A 22,612-nucleotide genomic window follows, 5' to 3' on the forward strand; every position below is an offset into this window, starting at 1 on the left:
AATTCTGGCTCTGTATCAAGAACTTTAGAAAAAAATACGAGGGCTCAGGTACTCTCACTCCCAGAAATTCTGATTTAATTTGTCTATGCTGGGGATAGTTGTGGGGAAGGATTGATAAATTTTTAATAACCACTTTATTAGGATATAATTTACATACCACAAAATTTGTCCTTTTAAAATGGTTCAGTGGATTTGGTGTATATTCAAAGAGTTGTGAATAGATCACAGCTATCTGATTCCAGAATATTTTCCTTACCCCCAAAAGAAACACCAATTTGTAGCCATGCTCCATTCCTCCATTCCTTCAAGGCCCAGACACCACTAATCTACTTTTTGACTATATAGTTTTGCCTATTCTGGACCTTTATATGAATAGAATCATACAATATGTGGGCTTTTGTGTCTGGTTTCTTTCACTTAGCACAATGTTTTCAAAGTTCATCCATGTTATCAATGTATCAGAACTCCATTGCTTTTTATGGCCAAATAATATTTCACTGTATGGATATACCACCTTTTGTTTTTCCATTCATTACTTTTTAGCTATTATAAATAACGCTACTATAAACGTTTGTGTACAGGTTTTTATGTGAACATATGTTTGCAGTCCTCTTGGGTATGCACCAAGAGTGGAATTGCTGGGTCATATAATAACTCTGTTTAACTTTTTGAGGAACTGCCAGACTGTTTCCAAAACAACTGCACCATCGTACATTCCCACCAGCAGTATATGGATTCCTATTTCTCCACTTCTTTGTCAACATTTATCATTGTCTGTCTTTTCTATTATGGCCACCCTAGTGAGTATGAAGTGGTGTCTCATCATGGTTTGATTTGCATTTCTCTAATGACATAAGCATCTTCTCATGTACTTGTTAGCCATTTGTATATTCTTTTTACAGAAAGGTCTATTCAGATTATTTTCCCATTTGTTAACTGGCTATTTGCCTTTTTATTATTGGATTATAGAGTTATTTATATATTTTTTCTTTATATATTTTTATCAGATATGTGATCTTTAAATATTTTCTCCCATTCCATGAGTTGTCCTTTGTACTATCTTAAAAGTCCCCCACTTGATTTTAATATTCATCAGGGATTGAAAACCAGTATGGACTAACTGATTTCTCCAGCTGACAACATATTAGACTAGTCATCTGGAGAATTCTAAAAACCTGTGATTCCTAGGCCAATTAAATCACAATCTTAAGGGGTATAAGATCCAGGCATTCCATTCAGATTTTTTTAAGTTTCTCTGGTAATTGTAAATTGCAATCAAGTCTGAGAACAAATAGACTAACAAATGAAACACAACTTCTTATCCTCAAATTCATAGGCCTCCATAGACTTCCCAACCTCATCTCCTCTAACCCAAACCTCCTAATTAATCAGGCCATTTAAGTTAACACCCCAAGAACATAATGAGCATTCCTACCTCCACTTTGTCTACTGACTTCATGGCCCAGCATACCACTCTTCTCAGATCTCAAAATGATTATTGTCTGTGTCACTCCATTACTATTTGGTCAGATTCTACCTTTTGAATGCCTCTTTCTTCACATAGTCCATTTTGTTTAGCTTTTGATTTGTATATAATTCCCCTAGCCCCCTGGTTTCCAAGTCTCTTCACAACAAGGGCTACATGTTACATTTCTTTATATAATACTGAGGGACTAACAGGATCTCATTGAATAATTGCTGAGTGAAAAATGGTGATCTGATTGTGTCTGTCTTAAGGAGACCATATCATTTTTCAAGATTTAAGAACATGGTTGTCAAATCTAGCTGCCAATTTGACTACCATCTCCTTAAATCCCTGTTCAGAACTGTGTCTCAACAAGTTGGGTTTCATTTATTATTCAATCAACAAATATTCTGTAGAAGCATTGCGAAGTAAACATGAAAGAATTGAACAGTTCAACCTGTCTTACTGTGAAAATCCAACTTGTTTGTTGTTTCTATTTTGTTTGGCTTTTGTCTTTGTTTAGTTAGAAGGAGTCATGAGGCCAATTTTGATTGGAAGGGTAACCAACCCCAGCAACAAATGCCAGCATCTCCCCTCCTTTTCAGGGAGTAGAGGTTAGACATCTGTATTTCTGTTTATGGAGCCCTCTGGGATCTGTGTTTCTGTTGCTAATTGTCTGGATTTTGTTTTATTGGGCATTCAAATTCTTCCTGATCTGCCTTTAATATAAAGAAAAAGATGAGAATAGAACTTTTTTGTGGGGATAAAAAGGACTGTGGGTGGGGGAAAGTGAGTGAAGCTAGAGAGAAAGCCCAGATTGTTACCCAGTTTGGCTCCCTCCACCAGGTACACACAGTGAGGTGGAGCCAGGAAAGGGAGGGAGAAAGGAAGGTCTTGCATCTCTACCCCAGCTATATGCTGAGCATAACTTGCATAACTCAGGGTGTGACATGTTCCTAAGATGCATATGGAAGGGAAGAATTGATTTCCTAAAAATGAATTGCACTCAGTTTCTTCCACACACTCTACTAGAAAAGAAAGACTATAAACTGAACAGACACTGCTTTACAAATAGTGGAACAGTGATCTGGGTAGAGCTTCTGGGGATACTTGGGGAACCAGCTAAGGATTTCTGGCGGCTATGACTGCTCTCCTGAGTCATGAGGGGTCATGCATACATTGATTTGACAAACTTGTACTATGTAAAAGTTAGCCTGGCTAAGATGTGTCTCTCACCTGGGTTAAGGTGGGAGAATGTGCATTGTGGTTGGGGGTGAGTTAGGGGACTGTATGAGGAAAAGACAAAGAGAGAAAAAGAGCAGTCTAGGCAAAGGAGAGAAAGAGGTGAGAAAGAGTATGACAGATTTAGGTAAATTATAGCTACCTCAATTTTCTGGATCATGAGTTATGAAAGATAAGATTGGCAAAGCAAGCATAGTTCACCTCACTGGGGAACTTGAGCTCTATCTTACAGGCAACAGAGATTTTGAAGACAGGGATTTTTATATAGGGCACTTTGGCAAAAACATGGAAGGTAAATTTGAAGGGCACAAGAGTGAAAACAAAAAGAACACATAAGATATATCCAGAGGATTCTAGGCAAGAGGGGATAAGGGACAGGAATGTGGTGTGAAAGAGGCAGATAAACACAAGAAATATTTACAGGATGCACTTTGCCAAACTTGATATTTGCTTAGGTGTGCTGAATGAGAAAGGAGGAACTGCAAATGCCTGTCCTGAGGCCACATAGACCAGTAAGAAAGTCACTATCTTCCTTTTCTTCTACCTCTCCTTCATTCATCTCTTCTTCCTCACATTACCAGAATAGGCAGCTTAGACACTGAAGTGAAGTTTGGACATCTGAGCTATAAGGAAAATATCTTCTCAGCCCGAGGCATCATTGTGAAGAAAATACAGATCACCTCCAAGTTTGCTGGGAACACAGCCGACTCCCTGCAGCTTATTTCAGAGTTTGCTGTTTTTCAGAGGGGAGAAGCAGGGATCTTTCTCTCCTGAAGCTATCTTTCCTTCACAAGGCATCATGTAGTGAGATAACTGGAAGATGGATTTTTCTTCTTCCACAGTGGGGCCTCCAAATTCAAACAGCAGCACTGCTGAGACTGATTGGATTTCTCCAGAGCCCACTCTACCTCAGCACTACAGAAGGAGGACCAATCTGAGTCCAGTGTCTAGGCTGGCTACATATTCAGCATTCTCCTGGCTGATGGCATATCCAGCAACCAGACAGGGGAAGGAAAACTATTTTGTTACTCTCTGTGCTAAGATTTTGTTGAGAAAGAGATTGAAAACTATTGATTTTCGATATGGCCATTTTACGAAAAAAAAAAAAAAACAGACACCCAATTTACCTGCCAATGTTTCCTTTCTCTTCTTATGTCAACACAGATAATTTTTTTTTTGTCCGGGACTGGGTTTGAACCCACCACCTCCAGCATATGGAGCCGGCATCCTACCCTTTTGAGACACAGGTGCCACCCAACATAGATAACTTTTAAATTAGCTGATCCTTAAACACATGCTTGAAATACCTTTCTTACTATGTGTTCATATATAGCTAACAGGCTGCTAGTGCAGGGTTCAAGCTGAGTTTAAAGTCAGCTGACAAAATCCCTTATCTTTCAATATTTATACCCTTATATCACTTAGTCCTATCTTGATTCATATCAATAATTCAGAGAAACATAAATGAGAAACGATCTCATAGGACCTCAAAATCTACGTCTGCTTTAGAGAGTTGCTAAATGAAAGAAATTTACTTTCAGTGGGTAGAAAACGATAACCAGTTACTCTGAGTGATATTGAATATATGTGATCACATGATTTAACAGTAGGCACCATTCTGACTCCTCTTATTTTCTCTTAAAATGGAGCATGTGTAAAAATGTACACTCTTTACTCAATGAGAGCAAAGCAAAAGCTTGGATAAATCAAAACAGCTGATAATCAGAGCATCTGACAACATTTAGTTTCGATAATACTTTGGTTCTCTGAGTTTCTGGGAATCCATAGTACTTCAAATAATTTAAGGACATACTGTAAAACTTAAGGACAAATCTAGACTCAGAAAAAAATATGAGGAATATTTAGCTTCCCCATACTAACTTCTATTTGGTTGCTTTCCAGTGGATGCTAAGAATGGGAAGCACCCTTTTTAGGCTAATTTGGTACTGATATTAGCGGACCTAGCCCTTTGCTTGTGAATATTTGATTTTCCTTCTTGTGAATGTTAGTCAAGGTCTGCCTAGATCAAACCTATAGGTTAAAAGAGAAACATTGTCAACCCATCAGCTATATTTGCTTATGGTATCAAAAGATTAGCTTGACTGACATTTCTCTAACTGAATTGACAAGTTGTTTTGATGATGAATCTACTGCTTTGCTTTGCAAAGCCTTTCCTAACAGCTAAACCAGCTAAAGGTGTGGAGACAGGAAACAGTAACCTCAAACCTCTTTCCCTCACAACTCTTGCCTGACAATAGGCAACATGAAGAGTAAGATCGGAGGTGAGAAGCTACTTATCTGCTGCTTGTGAGCAAGGCAGTGAGAACGAAGAGATTTCCCACAGATAATCTTGTGATATAGCTGACTTAAGGAAAATCGAAAGTTGCTTGGACTTCCATGAGAATGGGGGCCAGGGTTGGCGGGGGCAGGTTGGTTACCAAAAAAACTAAAAACCTTTCTCTTTTTACCTATTATAAATGGGTCAATTCCTATATTCAGTAACCAGGTCAACCCTCTGCACAGGTGGAATGAATAAGTACCCTTAAAGTGTGGCTCTCTGACCTTGAAAGACCCTCAATTAATACTCAGATTCCCAAAGAAAATGAAGCCCAAAATATAATGTGGGGAACACAATGGCTTACATTTGTAAGGCTACAAAATGCTTTCTCTTACTTTATCTCTTCTGAACTCCATATTAATCTGTGAAGAAAATAGGACCATCATCCTCACACCTATTTTACAGATGGGAAAACCAAGGTCAAAGAGCTAAGTGAGTTGTCTGAGGTTATAGGAAAAGCAAGTGACCCTGGAGACTTGAGGCCATGCCTCATCACTTCTAAGCTCTTGTTCTTTTCCCTTTGCCATTTTACATCAAAATTTCAAAACTATTTTATGATTGATTCTAGATCCTCTCAAAGTTGGACTTGATAGAGAAGGTGGTACTAGGTATCTGAAGTGAGAGTTAGGGAGGAGACTGTCATTAAGAAAGGGAGTAAAGGGAATGTGAAAAGAACCAGAACAAGATACATTTCATTTTCTCCACCATTTTGCTGGAGTCCCATCCTGCAAAAACTGCTGAGCTGGATGGAAACTTGGAGATGATCTAAGCCAATCCCTCATTTTACAGAAGAGGCAACTGAAAACAAAAGAAGTAAATGACTTTTTGAATAAGGTCACACAAATAATGAAAGAGCTGAGATGTAACTTATTTATTTGGACATCTAGGAGTAAATCATAAATTTATTTAAACATCTAGGTTTTAAATCATGAATGAGTAGAAAAACAAGTTTGTTCATTCAGCAAGATTGAATTGATTTCATGCTCATATTTACAGAAAGTATATTTGCAAACTTTTTTTTTATCTAAGGCATATGTACAAAACATTTTGCTTACAATTTGAAAGACTATCTCAAGGTCATAGATGGGTGCCAGATAAGGTCTACAGACTATCTACTGACATAGGACCCCTCGTATCAATTTTTTTTAATGCAAAAACAGTGATAATGCCATTGTAGGACTTCTATTCTAGCTTGCCCAAGTGTACAAATTGATTGAACAGGAACATTAGTCAGTACATAAAGTCACATTTACCTAACTGGGCAAATCTTTGTCTGTAGGGATTTTGTGAATTACTTTTGTTTGTTCCTTTATCATAGCGCTACCAAGAAATAAGAAGGCACATAGAAGCTGGTGAACCAGAGAGTGTGGTAAGCAGCACTCAAGACTAAAGTCTGCATCGACAAGTAGAAGAAGCAGTTGGAAAGTGAGAACACGTGTTTAATAAGCTATGTGATTTTCCTCCAGAAACTTTGAGACCTTTATCGGGTCCCATTTATGCACATCACAGCTGGAGTTTCTTTTGCAGTTGAAAAAACAGTTTATAAGATCCTAATCATGCTGTTTCCTTTTTTAAATTCTGACTGAACACAATTTAATGGGTTAGGTAAGAACCAAAGAAAATGAAAGCTTCTCTTTTCAGCCATCTTGCCCTATGATGTTTGTGAGCATATCGTGAAGATGACGCCAGTTTCCCTGGCACAGAAGAACACCTCCCTCCTGACCACAGAGCTAGTTAAGTTACTGTAACTTTCCTCTGAGTACATTTCCTGTTTGGGCCCAGGATATCCTTCAACACGTGGCCCTCTGACCACTGGCTCCTTTTGTCCAGAAGGGGCAGACTCCCCTACAGGCAATCCAGTGGTTGCTCAGGAACCTCTAAGACAAATTGTTTCTCCTGTGGTAAAGAGAGATTCACAACTCTGAGGGCTGATAACTTTAGCAGGTGATTTGGTTTCACACTGATTTGAGAGGAAGAGCAGTACAGAACATTCAGAAGACTATCTTTTTTGAGCTACTAGGAAGATTAAAAACAGAGCTATCAATGACTTATCATGCCTTGAATGGCTCCAGACTCTCTCTCTCCCAGAAATTCATGTTAAAATGAAAAAATAATAATAATCCAGGTGACAGTTTCAAAATAACTTTGTGGTCATTTCATCCAATTTTCTGTTGTCTATTATCTTGAAACTCTCCCTGTTTTCATAAGGAATGGAGATTTAAAGAAAGTATCTCCATTTTTTAAAAAGGCTTTAGATAAGCTTTATCTATGTGCATCAGTCACCCCTCAGTATCTGTGGGGGACTGGCTCCAGGACTCCCACAGATGCCAAAATTGTAGATTCTCAAGACCCACAGTTGAGCCCCCAGAACCTGTGGATACAAACAGCTGGTCCTCTGTATCCACAAATTCTGCATCTCACAAATTCTATATCTTTGGTCAATGATTGTTTGCGTTTATAGATATGGAACTCACAGAGGGCTGACTGTGTTATCTGCTTCATGGTCCCAACAGCAAACAAATGGCACATACAACAATGGGCAATAGTAGGAGGGTTTATTTATGAAAGGGCTATAGCTTGCCCCAGCAGAGTTATGACCACACTTAGGTTTGAAAAGGTAAAGGGACAGGGAATTTACCAGAACCAGAGGAAAGTGAATTGTATAGAGGAAACCACTTTGACAGACTATTAAGAGAAGCAGGCCAGGCAAACTGCCCTGTCCCTATGCAAGGACGCTATCTGTTACAACTATAAGTTATACCAAGCACATTAACACTTATTGACAGAAAGTATAACAATGATTATAGGTAACAACAGAAATAGAAACACAAGCCTTTTTATAAATTTGCTAAACAAGATGCTTTTGACCAGCACTAGTCTAAGCCCCACATTTAACCCTTATTTTTATTCCTGCACAGCTAGACACTGTAGTATGGGGGACACTTGCTTTTGTCCTTTAAAAAAAAAAATTGTGCTACAAGCAACTGTCAGAAAGTAATGCAAAGGTCAAATAGTTCAGGAGTAAAAAGTCCCATCTGGGTAACAAGACCTAAGACATTATTTTTTTTTTTTTTTTTTTTTTTTTTGCTGGGGCTGGGTTTGAACCTGCCACCTCTGGTATGTGGGGCTGGCACCCTACTCCTTTGAGTCACAGTCACCACCCAGACATTAATTTTTGAGAGAGAAAAATTAAAAATGATCAATGAGTACTTTCTGAAAAGGAATATTGGTGGATCAGAGAATTGTTCTTTGGTACTCTAACTTCTGCCAAAACAAGTTTATTCATTCCTTTAGCAAATAAATAATGGGACTTGATGGACTTGGTTCTTAGGAGATAGAAAGATGTAAAAGACAGAACTGCTTCCTCTGAGGAGAACTCCTGAGGCAGGTGCACAACTAGTTCCACACCAAAGCCATGTGCGTAGCATGGCCTCTATAGAAGGTCATTGAGAGTCACATAAGCAAGGCCTTGTTTCCAGCAGGATGATTCTGAATGCTCTTGTACAGACTGGCCTTTAGCTGAGCCATGAGTTCTGGGGCAAATTTGGGAAGCCTAAAATCAAAGAATTAACCTTAGTGTAAGGGTTTATTAGGAAATAGCAGAGTATTCCATTGATGTACTGAGGAAATGGATGAAGATGGCTGATATGATGCGCAGAGAGCCTTTAGTCCTTTTCCTTTAATGTCAGGAAAAGGTGATGGATTTTACTAGGAAGGTTACAGCAGACCCTGAAGACATCCAAGTTGAGAATGGTGTGGACATGCTACTTCAGGAAGGTTGGCACAGTGGTGAGTGATCATTCTGGGGGCCAAAGAAATACATTGACATGAGTTTACAAGGCCTGAGCTGTGGAGGTGGCAGCTGAGGTCAAAGGGGGTAGACTTGGTCCTGGAGCTGGTCTGAGCAGACTCACAGCAAGCAGGAATAGACACTGACATGGAGTTCATAGGCTGTGTGAGGGCAAGAGTGGAGGCACTGCTAACAAAATTAGTTAAATTAAGAGAGGAAATTTGTTGGGAAAAAAGCTATTAGGTTCATATTTAGATAAGTTGGGTTTGAGAGGCAAGTAAGGCATCCCAGAGAAAACATCCTAAGGAGTCAGAAGTGTAAGAGTAGAGGTTGAGGAAGCCAGTGTGGAGCAGAAATGTTCATAGAGAAATCAACTGTACTAGAAAGACATTTAATATTTTGAAACTTCTAAAAACGATTGCCTGTGCTGTCAACACTGCCCAGAAACACAAGAGTTGAGCACTCCAACCCCCAAATTTCCTAAACACAAAGCAAACTTGAGTACAATGCAACCCAGTTCCTCCCTGCTCTTAATACTAGAAGGGCAATCTCAGAGGACAATATGGCTACATATGGGTACCACTTATATGAAAGTGGTACCACATACAAAAAGCTGCCAAACCACTCCCCCAAATCAAATTTTATTATCCTAAAAGGCTGCCTGTAGTCCAAATAGCATGTAACCAGGGCCTCATAGCTTTCTGTATAAATATTATGATGGTAATTCAGTTAATAGATCATTAGAAAACCCATGGGTATAGAGGGACCTCCTCCATTAATATGTTTTTTTCTAAATAGACATATTTTTTAATCTAGTGACCAAATTTGAGAACCATCAAGCCGCCATCATTCTTAGCCCTCATTCAAGCCAACCCCATAAAAAAGACAACAGTCTATTTTTCCTGTCTGATCCATTCTACCTAAATCCTAAACCTATGAAGAGCCAACTCAGAGGTTTGGCACATACAGAATTTCTAAGGTAAGTGTCATGGCCTGGATAGCCATAGACTTTTATTTGGGCAATTATTTGGAATAATTACTGTGTTGGACTTGATCTTTATATAGGACAATAAGAGACAACAAAGGTAAAATTGCACACACACACCCCCAAAGTCCCACAATCATTTCTAAGCACATTAGCATTTAAGATCCTGGTGAGCAATCCCTCCAAGAGCATTCAGGGATGACCTGGTTTGCAATTCCTTTCATTTGTTCTGTCAGATCAGATGAGCATTCACAAAGGGGTGAGGTGAATTGCCTTGATAAAGCTGATAAAAACTGGCATTTTTTTTATTTCACTGTAGAAGGATTTTTAAGCCAGAAAATAGACCTGAGATATCCTCTAGTCTAACCTCTTCATATATCAGATGAAGAAACTGTGGACTAGAAAAATTATGTCATAGTGCAAAAGTGTAAAAGTCCTAATCGCACCCCTCAACCTTGAGAAATCCTTGGCTTTAGGTCAAGCAACCACATCCTTCTTCTGAAATATACAGGGAGATACTAAGATTAACATCCTTGACTGTAAACAGGAGCCCTGCAGACAATGTTGGGCAGGGTTGGTTTGAACCTAGTGACCCTGTTATCGCTGCCATGAGCTGAGGTCAAGTCCAATCATTGTGAATTCTTGAGGATTCAGGCAAAAATATAAAAGACACATGACTCAGTCTTTGAAGTGGCCTTTGCTGATACAGGTTTAGCACTGTGATCTATTTTGAGAAAATTATTTTTATTGACTTATTTAACAAGGCAGTTTTTAACCTCTGGTTTACCAGAATGGAATTACTCCTCTACCTTGGCCTCATCCCAAAATAACTCTGTCCCTATAAAGCTCTTCTCTTTCTGACCATCTTCTTAGAGATTTGTCCTCCTCTCTCTAGTACTCCCTCTCCTGGGCTTCAGACCTCCCTCCCGATTTCCTTGTACAAATGGCCCCACCCTCCTTTTTTCCCTCTCCCTCCTGCTTTCTTTCCTAACAGCCTTCTCTCCCTACCAGCCCTGCAATGCAACACATCACACACATCATGCGCACACACATACAAACACGTCCAGCATTTGGCTCCTTCCATGTGGTAAGTAAATTGTTCAGATTGTAAACATTTATTTCATACCTACCATGAACAAAATACCATGTGAGACATTCTGAGTGATATAATTGTCTTTACCTTATCTATTTCTTCTCCTTTTTCCCTGCTGTTTTGTCTCCCTCCACTTTTTCTTAACCCTGTGAAGTCTTATTGTCTTTCCCCATGACTCTGCCTAAACTCTAAAATCCCAACTGGCCTCCTTTCAGCCAAATCCCAAGCCATTATTCACTTCTCCTTCCCTCCTACACATATTGCCATTAACCACTGTCTCTTTTCAAAACTCCTTCCCCCTTTGGCCCTGGTGACGTTCCATTAGACATTCCCCTCTGGTCTCGCTAACCACATCTGTCTCCTTCACTAACTTGTCATCCTTTTTAGCTTACTCCTAACCAGAGCTATTTTCCAGATTCAGCTCGAGTCTGCTTTTCTGTAATTATACCTTCTCCTTTCAACTAGCCAATCATTCCCATGACTTCAGCTTCACTCCAAAAATAAGAATTCCTACATATTTTCTTTTTATCCAGTTCAGCTACTTCAAAGCACCTGAAAAATAAAGCTTGAACTTCTGTTATCGGTGTTCAATCCTTTGTTTAACCTGACTCTGCCCTACTTCTTCATGCCTCTACACATTCAGACTTGCCATCTGTTTCAAGAACATGAAGTGACAATATTCCTGGTTTGATTTCTTTATTAATATGGCTTCTCCCTTCTGCAGCAACATAGCATTGGTAAGAACATGAATCCTGAAGCAAGACTATCTGGATTTCCATACTCAGTCATTGTGTGACCGCAGGGAAGTTGCTCTATATACTCTGTGCTTCAGGTTCCCCACCTATGAAATAGCATGATCATAGTGATCACAGTAACTACTTCATCTGACTTGGGGGGAGATTAAATGGTTCTTTATTTGCATACATTTATGAGGTACAAGTGTATTTGCTACATTGATAGATTTCATAGTGGTGAAACAAGGCTTTCAGCTTTTAGTTTATCCATCACTGGAATAACACACATTGTAGAACAGTGCCTGGCACATTATAAGTGCCAAATAAATGCTAGATAGCAATTACTTTGATAATAATATCATTCATCTAAATCCTATCTACCTTTAACATGTAGCTCAGTTCCCAACTCTTCATAAAGACTTACCTCTCTACATTAATCTTACTGGAGTATTCCTCTTGTGTGTCCTTCTTTTTATACTAAAAGTACAGTCATTTCCTTCTTCAACAAATATTTATTGACTACCTACATGCTTCAAGCATTGTGCCTAACACAGCTTATAAGGATGAATAAGATATGATCCTGCCCTTACACAAGTAGTTCTTGTGTGCTAAGTATTTTTATTTCTTTTCCTCTTTTTACATTCCCTCAGACACCAATAGAGATTAAAATGTAAGAGAACTTTAATACATATTTGTCAAATTAAGCTACCCTTCCAGAACTCCCCTTACAAGTCCACAGTATAGTGGGAAAAGTAGATGTGTCAACACACAATAGAACTTTAAAAATGAAAGGAGGAAAGAAGTCTCTCAATTTGCCACATTGAGTCTCAGAGAAGGCTTTTTCAGGTGTAAGGTGTAGGGGACTTTCCAGACTATAACTATAATATATGCAAATTCACTAAGGCACCAAATAGCATGGTGAGGTAGGGGAGTGCCAGTGTTATCATTTATCTGTTTCCAGATGTTATAGTCTTCTCCATTCAATTATGGAATCCATGAAAACAAAGAGAATTCAATTAATTACACAAGCAGTTCTTGTGTGCTAAGTATTTTTATTTCTTTTCCTCTTTTTACATTCCCTCAGACTCCAATAGAGATTAAAATGTAAAAGAACTTTAATACATATTTGTCAAATTTAGCTACCCTTCCAGAACTCCCCTTACAAGTCCACAATAAAGGCTAAAGTATCGAGGAGAAGCTTCCTCAAAAAAGGTGAATCTTGCACCAAAGATCTACAGTAAAAGACAGGATTTGGATGAACAGAAAAGGGAAAGAGTGAATTTCAAGAAGGAAATAGCCTTGATAAGATCCTAAAGGCAGAATGGAGTTGTGGAGACAGTGAAGAAACCTGCAGTCTTAGAGTTGAAGCTCTTATATTAAGGTGTGAAAGGAGAGTTTAGAAAAGTAAGACAAGTCCAGCCTAAAAGCATACAAAAATACCAGGAAACTGAAATGTCATCTTTCTAGGAACCATCAATGCTATTTCCTTTTCTGTAAAATGAGAGAAGTCTAAATTCCCTCCCGTCTCTAAATATCTGTGGTTGAATCCAGCAATTCTCTGGATGCTTCTCCTTATAAATGTTTTCCCAAAAATAGATTCATGTGGATAGACTATTATTCACAATGGCCCTAAATTGTAAGAAAAACAATTCTAGGAAAATTTCACAATTCTCATTTTTACTTCCTTAAAGTTCAAAGTAGGATTTCATATCTATCACGGAATCTAGAATAGTATCTTGCACACAGAAAATATTCACCACATGCCTGAATATGAATGAGGACCTGTCTTACCAAAGCCTGAAAAGGAGCTGGCACATTAGAGAACAGAAACCCACTAATGCCTGTTTTAGTCCACCAGGAGTCTCATCGTGAAAAGAAACATTTTCCTCATTAGCACTCATCTCACCCTCTGGGAGACAGAGTCTATGGATCAAAATGGAACCCCTTTCATCTTAAATTATGTACCCTTATAACTGATAGTGGTCAATATCAAAGAAAGTCATCAAGTAACACAAAAGCTAAAAATACATCTCCGATGATATTCTGAGACTTTACTACATGTCAAGTATCCCTGAACAATGAGAAGCACAATCTTCTACCTTCTCAGAAAGTTTAAAAAAAAAAAATGTTCAACACCCACCTATGTTCTCAAAAAGGGAATCTAGGATCCACATTGTTACTAAAACGTGCAGACATGCCAATAATTCGGATTTCTGTATGAATTAGTGAGGGGTGAATAGGAGTTACACTATAATCAGTACATTACATGGTACACTGTGAGCCAACTAGGTGATTTGGGTCTGCAGAAAAGGGCTCTTGATTAGATCAGAGGCCAAAGTGAATTACCAGTGAGTAATTCTGAATGACACCATTAGGAACTATTAACCTGGTTACCTTGTCAACCAGAATTCTTAAGATAATGAACACGATTACAAAGAAAAAGATGACGGTAATGGTGATGCAGAGATAAAGGAGTAGCCCAAAGTTACGTAAGAAATTCTCCGCCACCTTGCAAATTCTCTTGCAGCAATGAAAACCAAAAACACATGTAACTTGCATGGTGACACCAGACTAAAAAATATGCTTATGAAATTAGCATTGAAATACTAAGGCTAAAGAACTCTAGACTCTCTTTTTCCACTCTACCAAGTGGCTGGGCAGCTCTTTTTTTCTATCTAATGTTCTTTTTTTTTTCTTTTAAGAGAAGGGAGTCTTACTCTGTCATTTAGGCTATAGTGCAGTGGCACAATCATAGCTCACTGCAGCCTCCAACTCCTGGGCTCACACAATCCTCCCTCCTTGGCTTCCTGAGTAGGTGGGACTTCAGGGGCAAACCTCTACACTCTGACTGGGGAGCGCTGGGTCCCATCTGGTGCACCTCCCTTCTCTTGTTTGGAGTCATCAAAATGAGTAACAACCAAAACCTTACACCCACTGTGCAACCACTTCTCTGCAGAGCCTGGGTTACCGTCCCTCTGGCTTCAGGAGCCAATTCTCGTGCAATGATTCTCAGACAGAAAGCTCTAGTTGAATTTTATTGGGGGGGGGCTTTTTTGTTTGTTTCTATTTTGTTTTGTTTTGTTTTAGTGCTAATACCCTATCGTGGCCAAAAGGCAGGATGGGGTGGGGGTGTTCAAAGAAATCATCCTAAAAAAATAGACAAAGATACTTTAACACAGCTTAGAAAACCAGAGACCGCTTCAGTCAATCACAAAACCACTTAAATATCAGTTTTCCTAATGTTCTGCTCATCTATCTACTGGGAAGAAAAGTTTTAGCCTCTATGAAATGTCATAAATAATAAATTCCTTGAAGAAAATGGCAAACAAAAACTTAATCGAGATGAAAAAGAGACAAACGTCTTTGTCCCTTACAATGACCTGCAGTGAAATAATTATGCTTTGAAGGAGTGTCTGTCCTCTGACTTTTGGACAAGAAAGTCGAAATGAATTGCATATCCTCCTCAGCGCCTATACTAGTTAATGAAGAGCGAGTGTTTTAGAGATGATAAACCACAAACGGAATTTTCTTCTGGGATTGTTGACGGCATAAAATTAAAATTCATTTTGTAAATGTCAGCACACTACATGCAGGAAATACTTGGAGGAAGATATCCACACGAGATAAAAGCCAAGTGGTAATCATATGGCATTTCTCCACTCATGAAAAAACAGAAGAAAGACATTAACAAGGTTATGTCTTAAAGAAGGAGAGGCAGCGAGATCCGCTTCCCACCGACAGTAAATGTTTGAATGTTTAGCTTCGGAGTTACAATCACAGATTCATTTCTACTTCTAATCTATCTGTGGCAATGACTCATACTACTTCCTGGAATTGATATATTGATATTAATTTAACAGTCCTTGCTGTAAAAGTCTTTGCAGGATGAATGCCTTTAAAAAAAATTAGTGTATTACCTGGGTATAGTAGTAGAGTAAAGCAAATTCTTAAGTAATGTCTGTACTTTGAAATATCCATCAGATTTACTTGACAAGACACCCAGGCAATTTTGTAAGTCAGCAAAACTGGCCACAGTGTACTAGGGGTCGTGTAAATACAGCAATCTATTGATCTTTCAAAGTTTTCCTTTTTGTCCTATTTTCCCAAGCACAGCCCTGTAGCATCGCTCAACTGTGAGAAGGGAATTACTTTATTCTGCAGACAGCTACCTCAGCAGAGTCATCTGCTGAACACTGAAGTACAAATAAAGTCTCTAATCACTTTGCTTTCCTTATGACTTTTCATTAAATGCCAATTATTGCCCTGCCTTCTGTGTCTCTCTCAGAAAAGGAAGGGCTATGGAGAATGCAGCAGGGTGAGCAGAATAACTGTATCCCAACTGGTCTTTTTGACACTTTATTTGCTAATGTTTGGGGAGAAATGAAAAGGAACACCCTTGTGGAAAAGTAAGCGGTGTTGGCCTGATTTGTGTCTTCATACTGGCTGGTTAGCTTACTGAAAAATAACCAATAGTGTCTAAAAAATGTAATCCATGCTACGTAGTACGCGCATATGCCTATCATCAATCCCAAATCTTTTTAAAAGAGCCCACACTTCCAAGCTGGGCTCATATTCCAAAATCCAACGAAGTTCTCTCTGGTGACTGATCTCAGTTGCACAAGTATTCGACTCTCATAAAAAACACATGACTTTAGCAAAGGACTCATCTAAGTTAAAGATTTGTCACTCTTTCTTAATTACATTACTTCAATCTAGCCATAAGATCTTTCTATAATAGCATAAGTATTTTAAGTGATGCTGTGAACCAATAAGTGAGAATTATTAAATTCACGGGGAAAGAAACTGTTCTTCATACGTGCACATACACACACACATCTCAACATAGCTGTTACAGGAGTTTCTCGCTGTCCCAGGGAGGACACTTACACTTTGACCAGGGAATTTCCTTAGTGATAATTTCTTAATGCAGGGCAACTACAGAGACAGAAACAAAGACCACACGGAAAGCTTTGCACCATTGGAGTAGTACGGATCATACATTTTTATACGTTGTAATGATTTTCTTTCTCTTAAGTTTTCTCACTGAAAAGAGTCATTTCAAAAGTGTCCCCTCCACCCCAATCCCTTTCCTTCTTCATTAGCCACTCAGCCTCAAATCCTGAAAGTTATTAGGAAAGCAGGTTGATGTTTGAAAAGTAAATGGATCTCAAAGTAGAAAACAAAGGCTTCACATGTGTGAACTCTCTGACTGCTTCTTTAGCTATCCGCCCTATAATAATGTTCTAAGGAAAAAATCTTAAAAATATTTGTTAAGGGGAAGGGGACCCTTACCAAAAAAACCTCCAAAAGGGAGTGAATGAATTAATGAGATGTAAGTGTCCACAAAGCACATCAGAAAAGTATTTTGTGTACAATTACCAATTTTAAATAGTTTTCAGTTGGGGTGAGGGGCTTCTCTATATTCTCTAAAAATAAATTTTAAAGATCCCTTAAAAATAAATGTTAAAGATATTTCTTAAATAAATTACAGATTTTTTTTAGAATTTATTTGGTAGCTCTAAATATTTGGTACCAAATACTGGGAAATAAGTTAGCACAAGCTCAGGTCTTTCATCAACACCTTTTATAAATAGACACAATTTGGGCTCCCTGGCACATCACACCATGAAATAGATGAATGGATATGCAACTATTATCTTTCTGCAGGCTAGGAAATTATACTCTTTGGGGTATATGCACATAATGTTTAAGAACAATAACAAATAATGCAATCTCTGCACCTCCCAGACAAATAAGAAATAAAATTGAAGATACTGGCTTTTCAGTGTATCTTTTGAGAAAAATACCTGTCTTTATTTAAACATGCCTGTTAGCCCCTATCAGTACAATTTCTGAGCCAAGTGGGACCCTTCTCAGAGAATAAGCTGAATGAATATCTTACTCCAGACCACCAAAATAATAAGTTCTTTCTGTTGGGAATCACAATTTCTCCAAAGATGATTTAACCCTGGATTTACCCGGGTCTATGAAATTATAACCACAATATCATGGTAGGTAGAATACCAGAGTGGGCAAGAGAACCAGCTCTGGGGTCAGACTGCCTCTGATAACTGACGCCTGTATATCTTTAGGCAAATTGTTTACCATGCCTACCCCTCAGTCTCTCCATCTAAATGGGGTTAACTGCAATACCCACCTTCTACTCAGGAGAAGTAAGTGCTCTCAGAGTGAGTGCTCTGTAAGTGTTAGAGATATTATCCTCCCCATCACCATTGAGGAACTTCAAGAATTTTAATCTAGGAAAACTCAGCCAATTGTAAAAGAAAACTAATTTATCAATACTTGTATTGTACCCACTTCTGTGGGGACCCTAGGATTCATTTCGATCCTCATTCAATTTGGGTAGACATAGTAAATTATAACTAGGATTTATTTTGCTAGCCGAGCACTGGCTAAGCTAAGGATATCACACGGATTATTTCATTTTATCCTCACAATGGCCTCAAGATGAAGCTCATTATCATTCCCATTTTACAGATAAGAAGATAGGCTTAGAGAGTTTAAACAGACACCTAAACTTATCTAGTAAGAATTGGATCAGTGATGTGAACCCCGGCAGCCTAAATTCAGAGTTTTCAGAACCAACTTACTAATAGCAGTTTTCTTAAATTTAAAAAAAAGCATATATATGTTTAAAATTCTTGAGACACCATTGACTAATAAATAAATAAAATTTATTTAATTTATTTTGTGTCCATTTACTTTTCAAACATTATGTGCAAATTTATTTTGTTAAAATTCTATAGTCTGAGAATCAGTTTCTAAGTCTTAAGTTGCCACATGAGAACAGAACTACACTCAAATGTCTACACTTCACAGATTGTTTGGAATTTAAAATAAACCAAGCTGGTCACAAGACCTCAAGAAACAAATTTAGAAGAGGAAAGAAATTAAAATTATTTACCTGTTACTTGAAAGGAGGAGAATATGTTGAGAGCCAAGAGCAGCCTGAACATCATTGTCCTAAAGGTGGGCGAGGGCTCCAGCCCCCCCTCCTGAGGAACCCAAAGTGTGAAGTGAACTGAAGACACCTGTGCCAAAACTGACAGGCTCTGTCATCTACGGTCACCACCAACTTACTTCCCTTAAGGGCACAGAATGAAGGAACGAAACTACAAGGCACCGTGACTGCAGCATTTCATACAGGATATTACATTGTTTTGATGACTTTAGGCTTTTTTTTTTTTTTTTGAGACAGGGTCTTACTATGTTGCCCAGGCTGATCTCCAATTCTCCCACCTTAGCCTCCTGAGTAGCTGGGGCTACAGGTGCATACCTGCACTTGGCTGACTCTTAGACTTCTTATTTTTTTCCTTGAAAAGTAGTGTCTATCACTATATGATGGGCTCATGAGAATTATTCTCTGTTGATGGTGTTCAAAATCTGGTGGAGATCTAAGGGTAGATAAAGTGTGCTGAACAAGGAAAAAAGCCTCTTGCAGTGGTGAGATTTTCATAGGATGAGGATAGATTGTGGAAAAGACAACAATAAGAATTCTAGTGAGGCCGGATGCAGCTCAGGCCTGTAATACCAACACTCTGGGAGGAGGAGGCGGGTGGATTGCTTGAGCTCAGGAGTTCAAGATCAGCCTGAGCAAGAGCAAGACCTCATCTCATAGAAAAATTAGCCAGGCATTGTGGTGAGTGCCTGTACATCCCAGCTACTTGGGAGGCTGAGGCAGGAGGATCACTTGAGTCCAAGACTTTGAGGTTACTGTGAGCTACGACCTCATGGCATTCTACCCAGGACACAGAGGGAGACTCTGTCTCAAAAAAAAAAAAAAAGAATAGAAAAGAAAGAAACAAAATTATACTGAGAAGTTGAGAAACATCTACCTAGGTGTTTAAAGGAGTTATAAACATTAGGAACTTAATATCTGCGCCGGACATAAGGTGGCCCTCTGGAGCATTGACTATTCGGTGCTTCATTTACCCCAATCTTACCCCAACTCACTTCTAGGAACTTTGCAAAACACATTTCTCTTATAAGCATCAAGCCAGCTTGGGTATCAGGATGAGGTTCCCTAGGCAAAGGGAAAGACAAAAAAAATTATGTTCTCAGGAAGACCATAAGGCCACCAAAAGCACTTTGGTGCCTTGACTATCAGTCTTTCAAGGTTTAAGTAATAGGGCACAAAGGGAGGCTTCAAAGCAGAATCTCCAAACATAGAGCCACCTCCCTGAACCCCAGTGTGGCCATTTTGCCCTCCCCTTCTGGTGCCTATATCAGTATCTCACCCTCAATGACTGTTTCATAACTTTTCCGGTAATTTTTTTTTTCTTTTCTTTCCTGATTATCTAAGCTTTAAAACCCTAGACTGGGGTTTTGTGGATGTGGTTTTTTTTAAAAAAACATAACTTGTATTGCTTTTCATTCTGACTATAACTGTGAGATATACAGAGAGAAAATTTAGAAAAATGTAAGCATTAAAACAAGATTTATCAGCTCGGCGCCTGTGGCTCAAGTGGCTAAGGCGCCAGCTACATACACCTAAGGTGGCAGGTTCGAATCCAGCCCGGGCCCGCCAAAACAACGATGATGGCTGCAACCAAAAACAAAAAACAGCCGGGTGTTGTGGCAGGCCCCTGTGGTCCCAGCTACTCAGGAGGCTGAGGCAGTAGACTTGCTTAAGCCCAGGAGTTGGAGATTGCTGTGAGCCGTGATGCCATAGCACTCTACCCAGGGGACAGCTTAAGGCTCTGTCTCAAAAAAAAAAAAAAAAAAAAAAAAAAAAAAAAAAAACACAAGATTTATCTATACTCTTTCCACCCTAATGTAAAAACTGTTAATATTCTGGTACATTGCCTTGCATCTGTTTGTCAAATAAGATTTGTATATATTTAATATCATGTTTTACTTATGGTTTTCAATATATGTGTACTGTACCTGTATCTAGAACATTTCTCCATGTCATTTAAGTATTCTTTATAAACATCATTTGTAATTGATGCATAATATTCAATCCTATAACAATTGTTTAACAAACCCCTAGTGTTGCTATCTTTCTTTTTCTTGGCTATTTTAAATTGCTATAGTGAACATCTTTGATGACCTAACTGTAAGTGGAGTCAGGCTTCCTATCCCTTCCTCCTGAACTGATAAATGACAGATCAAAAGTATTTCCTCTCCTGATAGACTCTCTTTGTCCACACTTTAATTTTCTCACAAACACAGTCTTTGTAAACCTCCCATACTGATACATCTTTCTGCCCTTTGGAGCAATGTGTTCTTGGAAATGATTCGCTTGTATTTCTGAACTGACAGGTATATGACAAAGTCACATCCCCAGTCCTAGAGAAGATTCACTTGCAGAATTTGACTCAGCGTTCCTGGCTCTTACCTTCCATCTAGCCTTCCTGGAGACACTTTAAAGACTGCAGGACCACCTTTCCTAAAACATCACCCCTGTTCTCAAGCCATTAGGCTACCCAGATTTAGAACAAGAAGCTTTGAGACTCATTATACAGACTAAGAATATGTAAAATGGAAACAAAGACTCCCAACAATTTCCTGTAATTGATAACAAAAGGATGAGGAGCAACTTAATAACTGTCTTCAAGCATATTAAAGATGACTGCGTAGCATCTAGTTAATGTTATGTGTATGGTAGTGCTTAATCGAACCAAACTTAGCTGGAAAATAGTCCATATATCTCGTCTGACTCTTGTCTTCAGAGAAGGAATCTGAAACCCAGAGAGGTTGATTGGCATACAAATTCACAAAATAATAACTAATATACTTGGTTTTATTACTTGACCTACCCTATTTGTTTTTTTATTTGTTTGTTTGTTTTTGAGACAGAGTCCCAGTTTGTCATCCTCCGTAGAGTGCCATGGCATCACAGCTCACAGCGACCTCAAACTCCTGGGCTCAAGCAATTCTCTTGCCTCAGCCTCCCTAGTAGCTGGGACTACAGACACTGGCTACAATGTCTGGCTATTTTTGTTGTTTGTTTGTTTGTTTGTTTGTTTGTTTAGCAGGCCCACACCGGGTTCAAACCCACTGGCCCTGGTGTACATGGCTAGCGCCCTAACCACCAAGCTACAGATACCAAGCCTGTATTTGGTTTTCATTGTGTAAAATAAAAGGTAACACTGACCAGGAACAATGGCTCATGCCTATAATCCCAGAACTTTAGGAGGCTGAGGCAGAAGGATTGCTTGACAGCAGGAGTTCAAGACCAGCCTGGGCAACATAGTAAGAATCTATCTTTACAAAAAATCAAAAAGTTAGCTGGGCTTGGTGGTGCACACTTATAGTTCCAGCTACTTGAGAGGGTGAGGCAAGAGAATCACTTGAGTCCAGAAATTGGAGGTCACAGACAGCTCGGACTGAGCCACTGCATTCCAATGTGGAAGACTTTGACATTTGCAGTCCTTTTGTTTTTGTCTTTTTTTAAAGATTCACTGTATGTTGGTTAACAGAAAGGTGGTAGCCATTAGAATTTTATTATTATTATTATTATTGTTTGAGACAGAGTCTCACTCAGTCACCTTGGGTACAGTACTGTGGCATCATAGCTCACAGCAACCTCAAACTCTTGAGCTCAAGCAATCCTCTTGCCTCGGCCTCACAAATAGCCAGGACTACAGGTGCCTGCCACAACACCTTTCTAATTTTTCTATTTTTAGTAGAGATGGGGTCTCGCTCTTGTTCAACCTGGTCTTGAACTCCTGAGCCAGGTGAGCCACCTGCCTCAGCCTCTAAATTCCTATTTGAAAGAAATGTATCACACTAAAGAACCAAATAATTTCATCAGAGTCATGTCATGTTTGCTCTTGAAATTTAAGGGCATTCACATATATGAAGAGGTATAAATTACAGAAATAAAATAAAGACCTATTAATGCACAGAATACTGAGACCCTACTACATTTCCAATAATAACAGCTTCATTTACCTACCAAGAACTTTGCATCTTGGTTATTACACAATTTGTGGGGAA

General features: G+C 38.9%; 1 protein-coding gene across 1 annotated transcript in view; it reads right to left on the bottom strand.

The window, feature by feature from the left end:
• Positions 1–18,689, bottom strand: part of CD28 (CD28 molecule) — a 27,951-nt gene extending 9,262 nt beyond the window's left edge. The window contains exon 1 of the mRNA XM_003785012.3: positions 18,573–18,689. Within this exon, the coding sequence (XP_003785060.1) occupies positions 18,573–18,627 (55 nt within the window). The 5' untranslated portion in view covers positions 18,628–18,689. The remainder of the gene's footprint in view (positions 1–18,572) is intronic.
• Positions 18,690–22,612: the final 3,923 nt, after the last annotated feature.

This window comes from Otolemur garnettii, unplaced genomic scaffold (genome assembly GCF_000181295.1).
Source record: "Otolemur garnettii isolate 467f Iridium unplaced genomic scaffold, OtoGar3 scaffold00013, whole genome shotgun sequence".
NCBI lineage: Eukaryota > Metazoa > Chordata > Mammalia > Primates > Galagidae > Otolemur > Otolemur garnettii.